This window comes from Anomaloglossus baeobatrachus, chromosome 2, assembly GCF_048569485.1.
Source record: "Anomaloglossus baeobatrachus isolate aAnoBae1 chromosome 2, aAnoBae1.hap1, whole genome shotgun sequence".
NCBI lineage: Eukaryota > Metazoa > Chordata > Amphibia > Anura > Aromobatidae > Anomaloglossus > Anomaloglossus baeobatrachus.
The window spans coordinates 120,508,255-120,530,234 of record NC_134354.1 but is presented as its reverse complement, the minus strand read 5'-3'; the positions used below and the strand labels follow the sequence as shown (position 1 = coordinate 120,530,234).

Below are 21,980 nucleotides of genomic sequence, written 5' to 3'. Positions count from 1 at the left end.
ACATATCAGATTCCCACCTACCATGGAAACCTTCAAAAGAAACCTAAAGCCCTACAGTGCCTTGTGAAAGTATTCCCCCTGCTTAACTTTTTTTTTTCCTGGAATCTGGGTCTTAGCCCCTACATAATGCTGCTCTCGGATTACATAGCCAAACATGCTGAGAGATACCCTTTAAAATCATATTACAACATTGTGTGATGATTTAATGCAGCCACTAAAGAATTCCCAATAGATTGTTATCCCCTATTCCTCTATCCAAAGGATAGACGATAACTTGCTGATTGCCCAAGCCTGGGTACCTTGGTTGTGAGGAAGAACATTACTGAGGAACAAGCTGTGCAGAGTCTTGCCTGGGTATAGGTATGCTCCTGCAAATACAAGAATAGAATAACCCTTTACAGTGTTTTTCCCAATATAGTGCACTAACCCTGAACACTGACTTCTCAGGGAAGTCAGTGTTACTGTTCATGGTTCAGTCAGCCGCTTTGATAAAGAGCTAGGGAGCCTGCAAAAGGAAGCAAAATTGGGATTAAAGCAGGCCAATTATACTTAGAGAGTTTCCATGCGGCTGTCACGCTGCTTCCAGGGGTGCTCATTAAAGCTTATGAATATTCACTGCTTACCCTGCCAACCCTCTGTGCTGGTGTTTGTGATTGGTTGTCCTCACACTGGCCGTATGGTTCCCCAAAGTGGAGTGTAAAAATATATTTATTGGGAAAAAAAGTAGGGTTCCCTGTAATTTGATACCCAGTGCAGATAAAGCAGATAGCTGTGCATCAAAATATGGAGGGACCTCACATTTTTTTTTTTTAATGTATTTTCAGGCTGGGGGGGGGGCCCATGGTCTAAAAATAGCAGCCCGTAGCCGCCCCAGAATTGACGCATTCATTACATGCGCCCGTCCTAGCACTTTACCCTGCTCATCCAGATTGCCATGGAGCGGTGGTAAAAGGGATTAATGACAGCTGTGATTAGTTAAAAAAAAAAAAAAAATACAATACTAAACTTGGAAAGAAAGAAAGAAAAAAAAAAAAAACTCCAAAACGGAGAGAAAAATCTTGCAGACCTGCAGTCGTTTTGGGGATTAATTAAATTGGAGAAAGAGGGCGCTTTCTTTTTAATAGAAGATTTTTCTCCCCGTTTTGGGTTTATTTTTACTTACACGATTAGTAATGGGGAGGGTCTCACAGGCCACTACCCATTAATAATCAAGGGCTTTGTTGCAGCTTTGATTTTTTGACAAATAAAAGCTGTCATTAACCCCTTATATTACCCCAATTGCCATTGCACCAGGATTGGCGCATCTAATGGATGCATAAATTCTGGGATGACTGCAGGTTGCTATTTTTAGGCTGGGGAGGGCCCAATAACCATGGGCCTCCCCAACCTGAGAATACCAGCCTGCAGCTGTCTGCTTTATCTTAGCTGGGTATGAAAATAGAGGGGGGACCCCACGTCTGTTTTTATTTAAATTATTGTCTCTTGTATTCTGATACACAGCCAAGATAAAGCCCTCAGCTGGGGGCTGCAGCCTCCGGCTGTCTGCTTTATCTGTGCTGGGGATCAAAGTGCGGGGGGCCGCACATCATGTTTTCACATATTTATTTTTACATTCTAGTTTAGGCTGCTTCACAACTCCGTTTTTTCCTGTGCGGCACAATCCGGCGTTTTTCAGAAAAACCGCAACCGGTTTTTTTTGCCGCCGGTTGCGTTTTTTTTGCATAGACTTTCATTAGTGCCGGATTGTGCCGCATGGGCTTGCGTTCGGTCCGGTTTAGCAGATTTAGCCGATGCGGTGGCCGGATGGAACACTGCCTGGCACTTTTTTTGTCCGGCAAAAAAAAAAAAAAAAAAACGCATCGCGCCGCATCCGGCGCGATTTGCAATGCATGCCTATGGACGCCGCATGCAGCGTCCTGCGGCAAACACCGCATCCCGCCGCCGCATGCGATTTTTTTCCACTGCGCATGCTCAGTAGCGTGCCGCAAGCGGCAAAAAACGGACATGCCGCATGTCAAAAACTTATGCAAAGGATGCAGTATTGTCGCCGCATCCGTTGCATAGGTTTTAGAGCCACATTGGCCGGCTCTGCTAAAACCGGAGGTGTGAAAGCAGCCTTAGGGACCCAGACAGCTAGTGTGGGGGAAACTAATCAAAGATGCTGTTGCAGAGGGTGGGCAGGGAGGCAGTGAGCATTCAAAAGCCTTAATGAGTGGACCCAGAAGCAGTGCGACAACTGAACGGAAACTAAGCACAATTGTCCGGTTTTAATTGCCATTTCGAAGCCCCCTAGCCCTTACTTACACCATTTTTAGCACTAAAGGTTGGGTCCCCATAGACCTATATGGGGACCCAAGTTTAGTCACAAACCAGACTTTCTGGTCAGACCCGGCGAACCCGAACATCTGCGAGTTCGCCCATCTCCAGTAATCTTCAAGCCTGACGACAGATTCTCAATTGGACTAAGTTCTGGGCTTTGACTAGCCAACTCCAATACATTTACACGTTTCCCCTAAACCACTCAAGTGTTGCTTTAGCAGTAGCTTTGGGTCATTTTCTTGTTGGAAGTTGAACCTCCTTTCCAATTTCAAATCACTGACAAACAGGTTATGCTCAAGAATATCCCTGTATTTCGCAAGATCCGGCTTCCCCTTGACTAGGATCATTTTCCATGTCCCTACTACCGAAAAATATCCCCACAGCTTTAGGCTACGTGTGCACGTGCGTTCTGCTGTGTCAAATATTCTGCAGCGTTTCAAAACGCAGCCAAAACGCTGCATTTTGGAAGCAGAATTCATGTGTTCTGGATGCTTGCTCTACCATAGATAGAGTGGGAAAAGAATCCAAAACGCACAAAAGAAGTGACATGTTGCTTTTTAGAATGCAGCGATTGTCAAAAATTTGGCATACACAACGCTGCGTTTTAAAACACAACGTGGCATGGAATTTGCTTAATTGTCAAACACTTTGCTGGGGAAGCAGAACGCAAGCGTTTACGCTGCAGTTTATACCGCTGCGTAAATGCATGAAAAAACGCAACGTGCGCACACAGCCTTATCCTCCCACCACGTTTCACACCATGGCTCAGTTACACCAATTCTGTCATGAGGAATGGGCCTAAATTCCTACCAACTATTGTGAGAAGCTTGTGGAAGGATATCCAAAACGTTTCACCCAAGTCAGAGTTTAAGGGCAATGGTACCAAATACTAGTGAAATGGATGGAAACATTTTTTTACTTTGCAGAAAGTAATAAAAATGCCTTAAAACATTCTCTCTCATTATTCTGGCATTTGTCAAATATAAATAAATTTTGTTCCTATTTGACCTAAAACGGAAAAGGTTTATTTTGATTTCACGTCAGATTGTGAGAAAAACATGCAGAGGTGTCTTTTTAGATAGTGCATGTAAACTTCTGGTTTCAACTGTATATATACAATACTTATGATAGATAAATGTCTGATTGAAGGGGCGACCATGATCACTAGCATAAGAACTATACTACCACTCATTGCCCTGCTGTTCCATTCAATGTCTATAGGGCTAGAGGAAAAACATAGATCCGCACATGTCACTGATTACAGACACTGTCCCAGCTCCATTAACTCATCCGCACTGGGGCTGTGCAGTTAGGTGAAACAGGCGAATCTGCAACCCTGTTCTAGTGATTAATATTTGATCCATGCAGTCATCTAATTTCTTATCCATGGGATAAATATTCTGATTAAATGCATGAGAACAAAATAAAAAAAGATTGAATAATAAGTAAAAGTCACAAAGTCCCTATGGAAGTCACAAGGATTTGGTCAGAAGTGCAATTATAACGGTAGCCACAACAGATACCAGTAGAGCCCACTGGACATTTTTGCCAAGGTGTCATTCATTTTGCATGCAGCACTATTTATCCTGTTAAACACTAAATAATTAAGATTCTTTTATTCCCAAAAGTGCAAAATTTTTATTAGATATAATAATAATAATAAAAAAATGCTGTACACAGCAAAAAACAACCCAGAATGATCTCTTCAAGACTATTACATACAGGATATCCTCCAAAACTGCTCCTGAATATCAGGGGCAGATCAAGGAATCCTGAATAAGACCCATAGCGGATAATTTACATCACACAGGAACGGTTTGATACAAAACACACACAGAGCTTAATAATAAGCCAGTACTCAGCAGTATTCCAATAGATAGTAAGTGGTCAAATGACCATTCCACTTCTGTGGATAGGTGAAGTTTGCTGTTGGCAATGATGCGGCAGTCCTTTAGTGTGTTATATACACCGCTATACATATATGGTGCGCCTGGTGATTTTGCCTTTTTGCCTCGACGCGTTTCCCCATATACAATGGTTCCTCAGGAAGCCATAATGAAGATGAAATGAGATTAGACTCAGAGATGCAGTTCCATGGAAAGCCGATCCAAGATGATCCTGCCTTGGGCACAGTCAATGCTGTAAGGATTCCACCCCCAGCAGTCAGGAGGGCTCCATCTGGGGGTGGAATCGTTACAGCATTGACTGTGCCCAAGGCAGGATCATCTTGGATCGGCTTTCCATGGAACTGCATCTCTGAGTCTAATCTCATTTCATCTTCATTATGGCCTCCCGAGGAGCCATTGTTTATGGGGAAACGCGTCGAGGCAAAAAGGCAAAATCACCAGGCGCACCATCTATGTATAACGGTGTATATAACACTAAAGCACTGCCGCATCATTGCCAACAGCAAACTTCACCTATCCACAGAAGTGGAATGGTCATTTGACCACTTACTATCTATTGGAATACCGCTGAGTACTGGCTTATTATTAAGCTCTGTGTGTGTTTTGTATCAAACCGTTCCTGTGTGATGTAAATTATCCGCTATGGGTCTTATTCAGGATTCCTTGACCTGCCCCTGATATTCAGGAGCAGATTTGGAGGATATCCTGTATGTAATAGTCTTGAAGAGATCATTCTGGGTTGTTTTTTGCTGTGTACAGCATTTTATTATTATTATTATTATATCTAATAAAAATTTTGCACTTTTGTGAATAAAAGAAACTTCTTAATTAATTACTTATGTATATTCCCTAACTATTAGTCAAAAATTGCTTAAACACTAAACAGCCCTGACACGTCTCAGACAGATATTTTTGGAGAATTAGAGCAAGTGAAAACTGGAGTTGACAAAAAGGATCAACCAGTTTTTATTTTCTACCCTAGAAAATGTGCACACAGCTATTTGTTATAAGCCTGACTAATAATTAATCTAAATTAGGACAGAGTCTCATTGGATCAAAGTGCAGGTCCTAAATATATGTGTATGTGAGCCAAAGGGTCAATTCTGGCCGGCAGGAACTAGGAAGATACAGAGAAACATTTCCTCACTTTATAGAGCCTCATAGGGCATATGGAGATCACGGACAGCGCTTCCCACCAAGAAGGCCATGTAGGAGCCACTAATTATCACGGCGGTTGTCAGTCATCCAACCACAATCCAGCCTTCTGCAGTTTGCGATGTGCTGGCTGCTCCTGTGTTTCATAGAGCAAACCAGAGATCGCTCTTCAATCAAAGTCTATGAGAGCCTTGTTCTGGCTCTCATAGACTTCCATTGAGCACTCATAATGCAACTTCCGATTTCCAGCCAGTAAAGAAGTTGCGATCACAATATAGGCATTGGTAAAAAGGTGAAGATACTGAAGGATGAGTTTAAGATCAGGAAAAGGGACCTTACATTAAAAGCAGCACTCCAGCACTGAGAAAAGAAAAAAAAACAAAACAATGATCAAAGCTCCACTCCAGCAGGGTTAAGTGGACAGGCTGCTATTGCTCTCAGCAGCACAAGCAGTTTACACAGGATGAAGCCCAGATGACAAAGTGTTATGCCAATTCATTGATTGATCAGCAGCCTGGTTACACTGACTCCCCGGAACGGTGATCATTGATCATGCAATGTAAATGCCCATTGTAGCCATGTTCACATGATGAGTATTTGGGGTTGCAGATTTTTTTACACCCATTAGATAAATATGGCTACTTGTGTTTTCGTCTCTTGTTGGCATTTTAAATTACCGTAAGCTGCTTTCTTTGTGATGCTTCTTGGTATTTGACTTTAATAAAACTTGATACAGTTGTGTGCGGATTCCATGTTTCTGTGTCTCTGCTATGGAAACCTCATGTGTTTACATGTGGATTTTCCTCATTCCACTCACGTCTATGGGGAAAATCCACACAAACCCAATTAACCACTACAGAAATTGACATGCTGCACTTTTCAAAAACGCACCACAGGTCAGTTAAAAAAAAAAAATTATATAAAAAAAAAAAAAGCAAGTGGATAGGAGATTTCTATAAGTAGCATCCACTTTGCTGAAACTGTGAGGCTGCGTGCCCACGATCAGGGTTCACAGTGTTTTGGATGCTGCGAGTTTTCGCTGGGTCCAACAAGCTGCAATGTACAGGACAAGCACAGTGGATGGGGTTTCTAAAAATCTCCTGCCCACTGTGCTTGTTTTTCCTGCAGCGTAAACTGACCTGCAGTGCGGCTTCCCGAGCTGCAGCATGTCAATTCTTTGCTGGGGACACGCGAGTGTTCTCTGCAGGAAATACAGAGACTGCAACTGCCCGAACCATGATTGAGGTCACGGGCAGCTGCGGTCTCCTGCCTGTGGAGATCTCTCGCGGCCCCCGCAGGAGAGAACACGCTGCCTCCAGGACACAGAGTGTCCGAATCATGGGCAATGTACCCTTAGGCTGTGTGCACATGCTGAATTTTTTTTTTAACTTATGCTAGCAAAGTCACAGAGAATCCTGAAGTGCTGTGCACACTTTGCTTCTTTTCTCCTTGCAGTTTTGGGTGCAGAAAAAAAAATCTGCAGCATGTCAATTATTGGTGCATTTGTTTCCCCACTTTTTTTTTTTTAGCCCCTCTAGGCACTTTCACAAAAAACGATGGCAAAAAAAAAACCCGCAACAAAAAAGCATGCATTTTTCTGCTACAAGGTGCGTTTGTTGTAATTTGTCTAGTGTACATGTTAATAAAGTTAGTTATATTCTTGAAAATAAGGTGTAAACATTTTATTTTGCACTCATTGCTTTCTATGTGAAAAAACGTTGAGAAATTGACACGATACAGGTTTTCAAATTCAGTCAGAAAGAAAAAAAGCCGTGTGCCCGGAAGATTTATCACAGCTATTACTGGGACTGTAAAACGCAGCTTTGCTGCAGAAAAAAACAAACAAAAAAAAAACCGCTGAGTGTAAACACATCTAAGGCCTCATTCACACCAGTACTTCTTCATCAGTATTTACCAGGAGAGTCTCCAACACACAGAACAGCGGTCAGGCCTCCAATTCTAGTTTTCCTCTAATTTCCACGCCTGGCTTTAATATACAAACACTGATAGAAAATACCGAGGTGTGCATGAGGCCTCAGGCAGTGTTGGGCCGCCCCTCACACAGCGCTGGTATTCCTCCTCATGCAGCCCTGACAGAGGTCTGCCATCTCTGATAATGTGGCTAATCAGCAGCTGCAGGAGGTTCATGAACTTGTCACTGCGGCACAGCGCGAGTTAATCCAACCATCTGTGTCCGCGCGGTAACCTAGCGCTCACTTCCGGTTCCTACTGCCAGCCACAACATGGCGCTCAGTCACTTCCGGGGTCAGTGAGCGCAACCAAGTATCTGAGAATACATGGGGGTGTATTCAATTGCACAACCCGCTTCCGGCATCCGCGCAGCGCACTAGAACGAAGAACTACTATGTATAATGGGAACACATGAATTTATTTGTAATTAAATATGGCCAATGGCTGACGGCACCGGTGCTTAGAACTGCATAAAGTCTGTTTACACTGAGCCCCTAAAAATGGAGAAAAATGGTTTGGTCGGATGAAGGTGACCTTGATTAAGCTCTGGAAGCCGATGTCATAGAAAGCTGGGAAGTGGGAACTGTGGGCGGGGTGTTCCCAGAGCGCCCTCCTGTCAGCTCCAGCACACAGCTATGGCCGCAGTCAGCTGGTACCAGCTCTCCAGCTGCTCAGTGCTGCGGGCCCAGTGTACACACAGAGAAAGACTGCGGCCCAATGCACTCAAACAGCGGGTATGCAGACAGACAGGCCCAGTGCACGCAGACAGAGGCCATAGACAGGCAGACAACAGGTATGTAGACAGCCTACAAGCCAGTGCAGGCAGGCAGAAGCCAGGCAGGAAGAAGCCACGCAGGCAGGCAGAAGCCACGCACGCAGGCAGGCGCCACACAAGCAGAAGCCACGCACGCAGGCAGGAGCCACGCAGGCAGGCAGAAGCCACGCACGCAGGCAGGCAGAAGCCACGCACGCAGGCAGGCAGAAGCCACGCACGCAGGCAGGCAGAAGCCACGCACGCAGGCAGGCAGAAGCCACGCACGCAGGCAGGCAGAAGCCACGCACGCAGGCAGGCAGAAGCCACGCACGCAGGCAGGCAGAAGCCACGCACGCAGGCAGGCAGAAGCCACGCACGCAGGCAGGCAGAAGCCACGCACGCAGGCAGGCAGAAGCCACGCACGCAGGCGCCACACAAGCAGAAGCCAGGCAGGCAGAAGCCACGCACGCACGAGCCACGCACGCACGCAGGCAGGAGCCACGCAGGCAGGCAGGAGCCACGCACGCAGGCAGGAGCCACGCACGCAGGCAGGCAGAAGCCACGCACGCAGGCAGGCAGAAGCCACGCACGCAGGCAGGCAGAAGCCACGCAGGCAGGCAGAAGCCACGCAGGCAGGCAGAAGCCACGCACGCAGGCAGAAGCCACGCACGCAGGCAGAAGCCACGCACGCAGGCAGGCAGAAGCCACGCAGGCAGGCAGAAGCCACGCACGCAGGCAGGCAGAAGCCACGCAGGCAGGCAGGAGCCACGCAGGCAGGCAGGAGCCACGCAGGCAGGCAGGAGCCACGCAGGCAGGCAGGAGCCACGCAGGCAGGCAGAAGCCACGCAGGCAGGCAGAAGCCACGCAGGCAGGCAGAAGCCACGCAGGCAGGCAGGCAGAAGCCACGCAGGCAGGCAGAAGCCACGCACGCAGGCAGGCAGAAGCCACGCAGGCAGGCAGAAGCCACGCACGCAGGCAGGCAGAAGCCACGCACGCAGGCAGGCAGAAGCCACGCACGCAGGCAGGCAGAAGCCACGCACGCAGGCAGGCGCCACGCACGCAGGCAGGCAGAAGCCACGCACGCAGGCAGGCAGAAGCCACGCACGCAGGCAGGCAGAAGCCACGCACGCAGGCAGGCAGAAGCCACGCACGCAGGCAGGCAGAAGCCACGCACGCAGGCAGAAGCCACGCACGCAGGCAGAAACCACGCACGCAGGCAGGCAGAAGCCACGCACGCAGGCAGAAACCACATGCATACACAGACGCAGTGGCCATGTACACACACCGTTCCTGCAGTGTGCAGATAGCCCCTCTGCTGTCGGTCTCCCGTGGTCACAGCTGCACTTCTCCAATGGTCGCACTTAGGCCTAAGCCACACGGCGAGAAAAAGTGCGAGTGGAGTGCTATAAAATATCGCATTCCCCTCGGACCAATTCTAGCCTGTGTGACAGCGCACATGAGCGATTATTTTCTCAGCCCTAATCTGACCGAGGAAACAATCGCAGCATGCTGTGATTGTAAGCCGAGACTCTTTCTCTCGCACCCATTCAAGTGAATGGGGCGAGAGAAAAATCGCACTGCACTCGCGGTACATCGGTGTACTGCCAGTGCAGTGCGAGAATGGCAATAGCCGGCTACGCAGGAGAGAGGGAGATAAATCCCACCCTCCCCTCCTCAGTGCCGGCCCGCCCCTCCGCAGCCGAGGTCTGCTCGCACGAACGGACCTCAGTTGCAAGGACACACGCATGACACTCGGCTCTGCTGTACTGACAGCACGAGCCGAGTGTCATGCAAGGGAATCGCAGTAGTCCCCGTGTGGCCCCAGCCTTAAAAGCCCTCCGACTGTGGCGGGATGTGCACACACTGCTACACAAGGCTGCACCAATGTCACCACAGGGAAATACTGCAACCCCTTGGCGTGTGTGGCCTTGTTCAGCCCTGCTGTTTGTGCACTAGACAACACGAACCAATTGTATTGCTCCGCGGGGCAGATTTTTTTTTCCTGGTCATCGTCGCATCCTTCATTCTTTTAAACAAAAAGAAGCGTTAAAGCTTCTACCCATTAGACTGCACACCCACAATCCGGAGTGCCCATGTTCTGGACGCAGCATGTTTGTGCGAGAACACAGCGTCTGTGCGCACGATCAGGATTCTGGGTGCAGTGGGGTTTTTTTGCGGTGTCCTGCTCAGAATGCTAGTATCTCCATAAGAATAACTTGACATGCTGCAGATAGGAAAGTCACGCCGTAGTTCAGTTTACAGAGCGGAGAAAGGAAGCATCATGGGCATGGGATTCCTATTAATCCCATCCACTGTGCTTCTACTGTACAACACATTATGGACGCAGGGAAAACACACTGCATCCAAAACGCTGATAACACTGATCGTGTGCACTCACCGTTAAGTTATAAAATTAACCCGTGGAAGCCATCTTTCTTTCTTTTCTTACATACCCGCTGATTTGCATTGGAGAGTTTGATCTGTGAGTCAAGTCAAAGACAGACATGCCTCCATTTTTTTGATAATTAGTACATAAAACAACTTGTTCTGTCGAAAAACAGCCCGGATAGATCATGTTCGTGAAAAAAAAGTCATAGTCCATGGTTTCCTTGTAAATGTTAATTTCCAGTCTTGCCAAATAGGAATGTGACATTATCTCCTGAAGATAGGACCACAAGAGAACAGAGCAAGCTTTCAACCGCCGATAGACCGCACAGGACCTCAGGGTTATTACAGGGGTTCGTAGTGCCCACCGCACAGAACATAGCGGATCAGTACAGGTCTGGTATAGGTCACCCAGGTTCTGATCAGATCTATCTGCTTATTAGGCTAGGTTCACATTTCCGTTGTTTTAAAATCAGTCAGCGACGGATCAGTCATTTTTTTAGATGGCAACTGACGCAACGGATGTGTTTTTCACAGGATTCCTTTCACAGGAATCCTGTGAAAAACTGATCTGTCGTGTCCGTTACATCCGCTGTGCGTCCGTTATTTGATGGATCAGTCATGATCTGTTTGTGTTTGGGACAGCCCAGTGGGTGTGCCAGACATGCTGGGCATGCTCAGTAGAGCATGATGGAATCCAGCACCATAGACATACATTACAAGCTTGACTGATTGCGACGGATTCCTGCGCGGTGCGTTAATTTTGACGGCCCGAAAAACGTTACATTCTGTGTTGTTTCTGCCCGGCGGTCAGTCCAAAGACTACTGACCGCGGCGCAGCGGATGCAACGCAAGGTCATCAGTCGCAATCCGCCACTAATACAAGTCTATGGGACACAACGGAATCCGCTAAACGGATTCCGTTGTTTACCAGAGCCGCGGATTGTGACTGATACAATTTAACGGAAATGTGAACCTAACCTTACGGGTCCAGTACATTCACGTATTGGGCCTGGATCCCGTCTGTGGAAAAGAGTTTTCTGGTATCAGTTATATCCCGCAGCGTGTAGATGTGCATCGGAGGTGGTCACAATTATCAAACAGGGAAATCTGACAAAACAGATAAAAAGAACCAAGGATCCGAGTATTTATAAACAGACAATGTTTCATCCATTCACAACTTCAAATACTCAGCAATGCTGATAGGCAGCAACACGTCCCGTCCCCAGACCTGTGCATGTACATCATGAAAACCCCACAGCGGAGGACTTAGGCCTGAAATACACAAATCACATCCAGCCCCTGGCAGGTGAAGCTGAATCCTGGCTTTAGTGATAAATGACATTCCTCCCACAGTCCCTGTGCAATGATCCGGAGTGGCGGTGCTGGAGAACACACCAGTCCAAGCTGTAGCCTCGAGGATCATGTGATGTACAATACAGGCCTCCTCCATGTATACGAGGCCACTGGAGCCGTATTAGTGACTTCTAGAAGAGTTGTCACCGGCCATAGTGGAGTGTAACATGCCTAGAAAGGGTCCACAGATTATTCTAGATATGGCTGCTATGTACTACAAGATCAGAGGCCATCAGGACGCAACAGAGCAGGGGAAGTCATCCACGGCCAGGAGCACAAGGGCACAGTACGGGCTATGCAACCCCGACCCCAAGGACATCAAGTCAGCACCGTCCATACAGCAGAGCATCCTGGGCAAGCACATAGCCATACCATCACATCCCGCATTATGTGCGGGGCCGGACATGTCATTAGTGCAGCCGCACAGGGGCCCAGGAGGTAAGGGGGTCAATGCTACCCCCAAAGCAGGTGGAATAGTGAATACTGACGTGCAAAGGGGTCCCTCTCCTGTGTGTCCCCAGTGGGGCCCAGTACATCACACTAGTCACATTCATAGGATACATCACCTGAGCCCCAATGAAAAGAACAGTGGTGGAAACTGAACAGCCCCCCAAATTCCAATCAAACGCATAAAAAAAAATCCTAGCGCCCCCTAATACCTCGATATTATCTGTCCTCATTGCCTGAGGCTGATCACATCCGTCTGCACATAAACACCGCACACATTGCACAATCACACAGCAGTAATGAGGATGTCTGGAGACGGGGCACCATGTGGCGGCATATTGTATTATGGCATAGCAGCCAGCACATTATAGGGGACAAGTCAGACTGTCAGACCAGGCAGGGTGCACAGTCATCACCAATTATTAATCTACAGAACATGTGCAGCTGACAGATGACACTAATGCTGTGCAGACAGTACACCTCCGGCGTTACCACCACTCTTGTGGCACTGCCCTGTCCTAGCACTGGCCGCCGTGCAGTGCCGGGGAGAGGACTGCTGTGTCGGGCGCAGGTCACACTGGGGACGCGGCTTCTTACCGCAGCAGGGCCGGCTGTCCGGGCTGTGTGCGGGGCTCTGGGCGCCGGCCGCCTCCGTCTTGCTCACCATGTCCTCTGTGCTGGAGGTGGATGGCGCTGCTGGAAGGACAGAGCCGGCGCTGAACACACATACACACACGTGGTGCAGCTGTAACCTCTGCCACCCGACCTTCCCGAGCAGACTCCCGTACGGCAGCCGCCGAGGGACAAAACTCCAGCGCTCTGCTGAGTCACTGAACGCCTTAAAGGGACAGGACTATGTTTCTACTTAATCCACAGTAGCTACATGACTGGCTGAGGATAGTTGATAGTTATAGCAGATCACGGTTTCTGTTCGGTTATTCAGTGTAACAGGCCAAAACATGCGATGTGTTCGAATCTATCTATCTATATTAAAAAAAATAAAATATATATCTATACAGACCAAAAGTTTGGACACACCTTTTCATTCAAAGAGCTTTCTTTATTTTCATTACTTTGAAAATTGTAGATTCACATTGAAGTCATCAAAACTATGAATTTACACATGTGGAATGAAATACTTAACAAAAAAGTGTGAAACAACTGAAAATATGTCTTATATTCTAGGTTCTTCAAAGTAGCCATCTTTTGCTTTGATTACTGCTTTGCACACTCTTGGCATTCTCTTGATGAGCTTCAAGAGGTAGTCACCGGAAATGGTTTTCCAACAGTCTTGCTGGAGTTCCCAGAGATGCTTAGCAGTTGTTGGCCCTTTTGCCTTCACTCTGCGGTCCAGCTCACCCCAAACCATCTCGATTGGGTTCAGGTCTGGTGACTGCGGAGGCCAGGTCATCTGGTGTAGCACCCCATCACTCTCCTTAGTCATATAGTCCTTACAAAGCCTGGAGGTGTGTTTGGGGTCATTGTCCTGTTGAAAAATAAATGATGATCCAACTAAACGCAAACCGGATGGAATAGCATGCCACTGCAAAATGCTGTGGTAACCATGCTGGTTCAGTATGTCTTCAATTTTGAATAAATCCCCAACAGTGTCACCAGCAAAGCACCCCCACACCATCACATCTCCTCCTCCATGCTTCACGGTGGGAACCAGCCATGTAGAGTCCATCCGTTCACCTTTTCTGCGTTGCACAAAGACATGGTGGTTGGATCCAAAGATCTCAAATTTGGACTCATCAGACCAAAGCACCGATTTCCACTGGTCTAATGTCCATTCCTTGTGTTCTTTAGCCCAAACAAGTCTGTTCTGCTTGTTGGCTGTCCTTAGCAGTGGTTTCCTAGCAGCTATTTTACCATGAAGGCCTGCTACACAAAGTCTCCTCTTAACAGTTGTTCTAGAGATGTGTCTGCTGCTAGAACTCTGTGTGGCATTGACCTGGTCTCTAATCTGAGCTGCTGTTAACCTGCGATTTCTGAGGCTGGTGACTCAGATAAACTTATCCTCAGCAGCAGAGGTGACTCTTGGTCTTCCTTTCCTGGGGCGGTCCTCATGTGAGCCAGTTACTTTGTAGCATTTGATGGTTTTTGCCACTGCACTTGGGGACACTCAAAGTTTTCCCAATTTTTCGGACTGACTGACCTTCATTTCTTAAAGTAATGATGGCCACTCGTTTTTCTTTACTTAGCTGCTTTTTTCTTGCCATAATACAAATTCTAACAGTAGGACTATCAGCTGTGTATCCACCAGACTTCTGCACAACACAACTGATAGTCCCAACCCCATTTATAAGGCAAGAAATCATACTTATTAAACCTGACAGGGCACAGCTGTGAAGTGAAAACCATTTCCGGTGACTACCTCTTGAAGATCATCAAGAGAATGCCAAGAGAGTGCAAAGCAGTAATCAAAGCAAAAGGTGGCTACTTTGAAGAACCTAGAATATAAGACATATTTTCAGTTGTTTCACACTTTTTTGTTAAGTATTTCATTCCACATGTGTAAATTCATAGTTTTGATGCCTTCAATGTTAATCTACAATTTTCAGAGTCATGAAAATAAAGAAAACTATTTGAATGAGAAGGTGTATCCAAACTTTTGGTCTGTACTGTATATATATACACACACCTCAATATGTTTCTTCATCTTTGTAAATAAATTGTAGTGATTTAGTTGTATAATTGAACATTTGCTATATTCTTCATACTTCCATATAATGCATTTAGGAGGCTGGGCTGTAATGCTACAACTGGTAGCCAAATCCATGCCTGCCCAGATGGGTAATGGCCGCTGGAGATGGTGTGAATCCATTAGCAGTTTCAGTCATGTGCACCACTTCAGTTTGAAGCCAGGACGCGTACACCCGACTTCATAGTGCGCATGACCCAAACTCTGGAGTCTTGTGCACTGAGCCAAAATCCAGCATCGGGCGGCGATGGCAGTGGAGAGGTGAGTGAGATCATCGTGTGACGCTGTGCATTCATTAGCATGTTAGCACACCCACAGGGGCGTACTAACATGCTAGTGAGGCCAACTAGCCAAGGGAACTAACGCCCAGAGGACTAGTCCCAGCGCTCATTAGCATATGATAAAAATCTTTAGAAATACTTTTTCTAAAGATCTCTTCATCTATGCTAGTGTATATGTAGCACCCCACGGGACCTTCAGGGCATAACTCGTCAACGGGACAGTGGTTAACCTCCTCCTTACCTGGGATGAGCATTGCATCTTAAGTCAGATACAATACTTTGTGGCAACTAAAGTCTCAGGGGCACCACATTCCCCCACAGCAAATTGCAGCACTTCCAGGATGCAACAAAACAATGTTAGCACACCACAATTTTTGTTATGCATAGAAAACATGAACATTCTTCTCTTTATGGGAGGTAATATTACTTAATAGAAAAGAAAGAAAAGAGAGAGAAGAAAGGGAGAAAGAGAAAAAAAACATTCTGCACATTATACTGTAGCATTATTTCTCTATCTACAACACATTTACTTTCACGCTTCTATCTGAGCCGCTGCTGGTAGTACCAGAGGAACGGTCCAGGCCCCCCCTGGTTCTGTACACTATGCGACATCCTCCAGTATAGTGTACAGTTTTTCCACAGAGATCACAGATCAAGAATCCAGTCCATTGGTAAAGTCAGTCCTAGTATACTGCACACTACCCCAGTGTTTTGTGGCTTCCATAATGCTCCCGAAAGGTACGGCACGATGCTCCCTGAAGGTACGGCATAACAAATGGCATCACCGGAGCTAGTGATGGTGCTGCAGCATCAACAACTAGGGCAGTTTAACGGCAAGTCCTTGTTTACAATAAGTCTATGGCAGTGGGGCTCACTTTCGCGCTCTTTCTGGGTTCCACCCATGCTTTCGATTTTTTGTAAAGTCCATGAAGGCACACAGTATCCGTTGTTATGTGCATGCAACCCTGCTCGCGCCAAATGTAGCACCCCATTGGACCTTCAGGCCATAACTCGTCACCTGGCCAGTGGTTTCGTGGGGTTGCTGTGAATGGCCTGACCCGGCTTCGTGGCCCTGTCAGCTACAGGCAAAGAGAGTCCAAGGGGAGATGGGGGTGTTTGCTTTGCAGCACCACCCGTGGTGCGCGGCCAGGGATTAGCCGCCGCTGCGAGATGTCGCTCTCCTCCGGGGCTGATGTTACCGCAGCCCAGATAGTCCAGCTACCCACAAGTGGAGCGAACCCCGGGGAGGACGGTGGGGACGGGGGAAGGGCCGTTGGTGCCAGTGCGTGGGGTGGTGACGCCGGCAACTCAGAGTCTCACAAAGGGGCTGCGGTTCCAGGTGTTTTACTCACAGTTCGTGTGCTGTGTCCGCAAAGTACCGGTCATCACCGTGATGGGCCCCAGCCGATCCCGGATGAAGCAGAGGTCACCACCGGTGTTGAGAAGCATGTGAGACCTTCCTACTTGCGCCTTGTAGTGTGGATCCCCGTGAGATAAAGCTACTTGGCGACCCCAGTGTCCTTGGCTTTAGTTGCTGTCCCGTACGCAGGCAGCACAAAACTTGTTATGGACCCGATCGTGACGTGAAATCCCCCTTCCCTACAGATTTGTTAGATTCCATGAAAGTTCCCCTAACCGAGGGCTCTCACCCTGTCTGGCACCGGTCCCAAAGGGGTTGTTGGGGGCTCACCATCCAGCTACCGAGTTGCTCATCTGTCTCACAGCTCAACTCGGTCGTCTCTTGCTTCTCTCACAGTGTGCTCGGTACCCAGTTGGACCCTCTGGGGGGAGCCGTGCGACATCCCTCCAGAGGCCTTGCTCTTCTCTGCCTCAAGCTGTTCTCTGTTGTGAATGTTATCCGAGTGGGTGCTGGTGTGGAGCTCCCTCTGTTGGCCAGGAATGGTAATGAAGCTGAGTCTGAATCTGTGACAAAAAAAGGGGATGGAATTAATTAATTAAGAATTCAGGAAGTCCTATTGCAGATCAGCCTAGTGTATTTAGGAGAGCACTTTCTGCCTGGTGGCCGCCGGTGATAGATGTTTCCTGCTGCTTCTGAAGATGGCTGGGAGTTTTCCCTTCAGTTTCTCCCATTTGTTCTTCTTTACAAATTTATTGTGCCTGAATCTACTCCAGATAAGTTTTCTAGTTTCTGTGCTTAATTGCCTAGATTTCACTTAAGGGTGTTTTTGCTTATTCCATTTGGTTCTGTGTTTGGTTTCTTGTATATGAGAATCTGTCTTTTTGCTTTTGTGAGCAGGGCAGTTCCTCCAGCAAGAAAGGGCCTGTTCATGTTTGGATTTTTTGCACTTTAGAATATTGTTTGTTCTGTGATTTTGTTCCTTCCCATTATATCTGCAGTTCTGTTTAAAGTGTCTGGCACAAGAGTACCTGATATAGTGGGGGAGAGACCGTATGGTCTCAGTATTTTTTTTCCAATCAGGAGTTTGGTATTTTTTACAGGGTTTTTTGCTGGCCACAATCAGTTATCTGTCCTGTCCTGTTCTATCTAGTAAGTCGGGCCTCACCTTTGCTAATCTATATTTTCCATCTGTGTATTGTGTTTTCTTACATCACCGTCGTTTACATTTTGGGGGCTGGCTATTTTTTTGGGGACTGCTCCGAGGCAAGTTAGGATTCCTCACCTCAAAGATAGAGGTGTAGCAAGGTTCTCCGACAGTGACGAGGTGTCTAGGTGGGTTAGGAACATCCCACTGCTACTTCTAGTGTTGTCCGATAGATTGGGGATTGCGGTCAGCTTAGTTTCCAACTAGTCTTGTAGTTTTGTTTTTTCCTGATTAATGGGATTTTTTGTGATCGTCCACAGTTACCAGTTCATAACAGTTCTCTCTCTGAAGTTCTTCAGTGTTGTGAAGTGAAACTGTGTGTGTTCGCTCACTTCCCAGACAGCCCCCACTTTTTTGATGACTCATCCTGCCTGGGAATTTCCCAGCCTGGCTTCCTGAGTAATGCAAGTGCTGGCTCACTAACTGGGTGTTTATAAAAGTGTATTGTGTAAGTGAAAACCAGTGGTTAACCTCCTCCTTACCCAGCATGAGCATTGCATCTTAAGTCAGATACAATACTCTGTGGTGACTGAAGCCTGAGGGGCACCACATATACAGGGACAGTTAGGCAGGGATTAGCAATATGCACCCAGAACTGCTCGTGGTTCTGGTTGCATATTGGACCTGAGAGGTTCCCTTTAAGGGGTTAACATTGAAGTCTTCGGTAAACAGGTCACAACATATTGTCGTCTGTTAATGGATCTTTAAAAACAGAACACAAACAACTTAAAACAGATCCATTCAAAACCAGAAACTTTCGTTTCCATTTTGAATCCATTTTTGCTCTTTATAATACTGGATTTGTTACAAACGAATGACAACTGCACATGTGAACAGAGACTAATGCCCCTCATACACATCAGCTTATGTGCGCGCAATGTCTTTTTAAGACCCGCAACACACATCCGTGTAATTTGTACGTGTGCGGTACGTATTTGCACGTACCGGAGACACGTACACACGGAGACCCATGTTATTCAATGGAAGATGGCACACGTACGTAAAATCACACGGAACGTGTGTCCGTGTCGTAAGTACATGTGTGCGCTTTTCAACACGGACGACATGTCCGTTTTTTGCCGGCAACACGCAGGCACGGACCCGCTTTAGTCTATGGGTCCGTGCCTGCACGGACCGCACACGGAATATGTCCGTGTCCGTATTTCATCACAAAATCTGAAACACTTGTTACCAATCTATCAGGTCAATTGTAGGCCATTAATTCTGGAGCCAAACATACATTTCCTGTCTCATTTGCACGCCAGACAGCAGCTGGGCACCTGTTCTCTCACTGCAGGGGAACTTTGAGCACAGAGAACAACACAGGTACTGAGCATGGCGCCCAGAATCGATACAGAGAGGCTGATTGGAGAAATGGAGAGGCATCCAGAGCTGTGGGACACACGTGTTGATGGCTACCATGACAGGTTAATGGTGGAACGAGCATGGATGTCTGTGGCAGAGGTAGTCTACCCTAGGAATGGATGGTCTCAATGTACCCCTGGAAAGAAAAATAGATATGGTGAGTACAGATATTTGCATTGCTTCTGTCTTTACCTACATGTGCTCATTCTGTAGGCAGAGTATATCCATATTTGTATAGTTTGTTTGGCATCTATTAATGGGCCTGACTCATTTTGAGATACACTGGAGACTCACAAACAGGAGAGTGTAGTTTTCTGGCCTTTTGAAGTATTCATTGCAGATTACTAGTAATGTCAGCATGTGTATATGTGGCCTGCAAAGCATTTTATGCATGTACAAAAGGCATTTCAGGATGGGGAAGCCACTATTAAACATGTTTGGGGTTTTTTTTGGTTACCATTTCTGTGATTTTTCTATTGCAAATGTGCTGTGAATTGTCTATATTTTTGGATTTGTATTTCTATGTTTGGGTTATTATGCAAGTTCCTTGGTGTCACCATGTCTGGAATGGTAACAGTAATGTGTAGTGTGTAATGGTAAATATATATGGAACATATGGCACTTCATGCGTTTGTAGTATTTTTTTTTGTCATGGCTTTCTGTAGGTTTATTTTTTTTTTGAACAATTATAAGGAGATGAATGATTAATAAGTGGTAGAAGATGTTTACTGCTGAACTTGTTTTCTTTCTCATGCTTATTGTGTTATTATGTCACTAGATGAGTGTAATGGGTTGTTGATGTCATACACATGGATGTGTTTTCCTATTTCATACAATTGATGCAATCCAAGACTAATGTCTAATTTTTTAACATCTACAATTGTTTGAATTTGTGACCTTATTTTACATTTTTTATTTTTTTAACAGTGGATCTTGTCAAACGGCAATGGCGCTCAGCCCGTGACCAGTTCCGCAGAGAGTATAACTCTGTGGCCACCACAGCTGCCGCTGCAAAGAAGAAAAAATATGTCCATTATGAAAACTGAGCTTCCTTATGCCCATTATGGAAGTACCAAAGTAAGGTTCAAGCATTACATCACATGGTGGTTTTATTTAAAAGGCACACAGTAATTTTTTTTTTTTTCATCAAAGTACAGAGGATAACCTGGAAGATAATGAGGAAGCCCAGTCAGCAGTATTAACAGCGACCTCTGCTTCTGAGATGGAGCCTATCTCATATCAACCACCAACAATCCCCAACACCAGCCAGCCAGACGCAGAAGAAAAGTCCTCTGATTTCGGTTTGGGTACAAGTCAATCCACTAATGTGATTGCAGGCCAGTCTACAGGGCAACAAAGTGGCCCTTCCCCAGTTATTGCAGAGAGTAGTCCACAGCAACATGCAGCCACACAGCCAAGAATATCAACTAATACCATGCGCACAGTAGCACAATCTATCCGTGGTCGCAGACATAGGCGTTATGAAGATTTACGTTCCCTGCCAGATATCATTGATACCAGAATTATACACATGATGAATTCTCTGATACCAGAGAGTGATGGAGAGAGATTTTGCCGCTCCCTCTCCCTCTGTTGCATTGGTTCATGCTGATAGGCAGGACAGATTAAGGGCGTCCTTAATAACACTAATATCTGCTACCCAACGTGAGCCAGAACCTATATATTGTTTTGAAGTGATAGAACAATGGAGAGCTAATCCACGTGGCCCACACACAAACACAACCCAACAAACTGTGGAAACCCAAACTGATGAACATTTCTCGAATTTTCAACTTAATCCTGTAGTGCAACAAACACATATACAGTGTCCATCTTCTTCTATGGGAACTGATGTACAAATTAGGCCAACATTTGTCCCCCAACAAACAAGTACATTAATGACACAAAGGCCATCTCAACAGCCCTCATTTGTCCCACAAGTACCCCAACAGACACCAATACAAACCTCTTTTAACTATCCTAGTATTGGTAGTAATGTTCATTGACTACCTCAAATACTTCACATACACACATACTCAGCCTCTTTCAACACATCAATATGTACCACCTACACTTGGTCTTCCATCTGCTCAAACACCTGCATCATTATTTGTTCCAAGTACAACAACTGTTACTAGTGGAAACACTGATCAGTCACTCACTACAACATCTAGTGTTGTGCAGCAAACATATTCTGTAGGTGTCAATGCAATGGAGACTACACAGGACAACATCACTAGCCTAGAGGATTTAGTTGAATCATAATGTGATATTGTATGTTTTATTTTACATTTTGGTATGTTTTCTAGGGTATTGCTGGTGGGAAAACATTTCAAAATGTAACACATTACTTACTCTATATGCATGGGGTCATATTTTTGTTTTCATTTACAAAAAAACAGTAGCAATTACTCTATCACTTCAAAAACATTACCTGCCTGTTAGAATGTTGCCTTGCTCTGGACATGTTGTTTGGACCATCCATTAGAATAAACTGGGTTTAGGGATAAGATGCATGCACATAAACTACTACACTAACATTCAGACACCTTTATTATTAAAAATCCAGCCACTATGCAGTATCTGCATTTGGTCTGGTCCCATACTTGTATTCCAATAGTGTCAAACAAGTTATGTGTGCGTGACATTATTGCATAATAAAGGATGGTGTTTTGTATGGGCTAAAGTCCCTGACAAAATTGTATATAAAAAAAAAATACAGGGTGTTTTGCAAAAGAGAACATACATACATAGGTAAAATAATAATTCTGG

The 21,980-nt window shown here is 46.2% G+C and overlaps 1 protein-coding gene across 1 annotated transcript in view; it reads right to left on the bottom strand.

Moving 5' to 3' along the window:
* CLUH (CLUH binding protein of NUMT mRNA) overlaps nt 1-13,077 on the bottom strand; it is a 133,682-nt gene extending 120,605 nt beyond the window's left edge. The window contains exon 1 of the mRNA XM_075335293.1: nt 12,892-13,077. Within this exon, the coding sequence (XP_075191408.1) occupies nt 12,892-12,961 (70 nt within the window). The 5' untranslated portion in view covers nt 12,962-13,077. The remainder of the gene's footprint in view (nt 1-12,891) is intronic.
* Nucleotides 13,078-21,980: the final 8,903 nt, after the last annotated feature.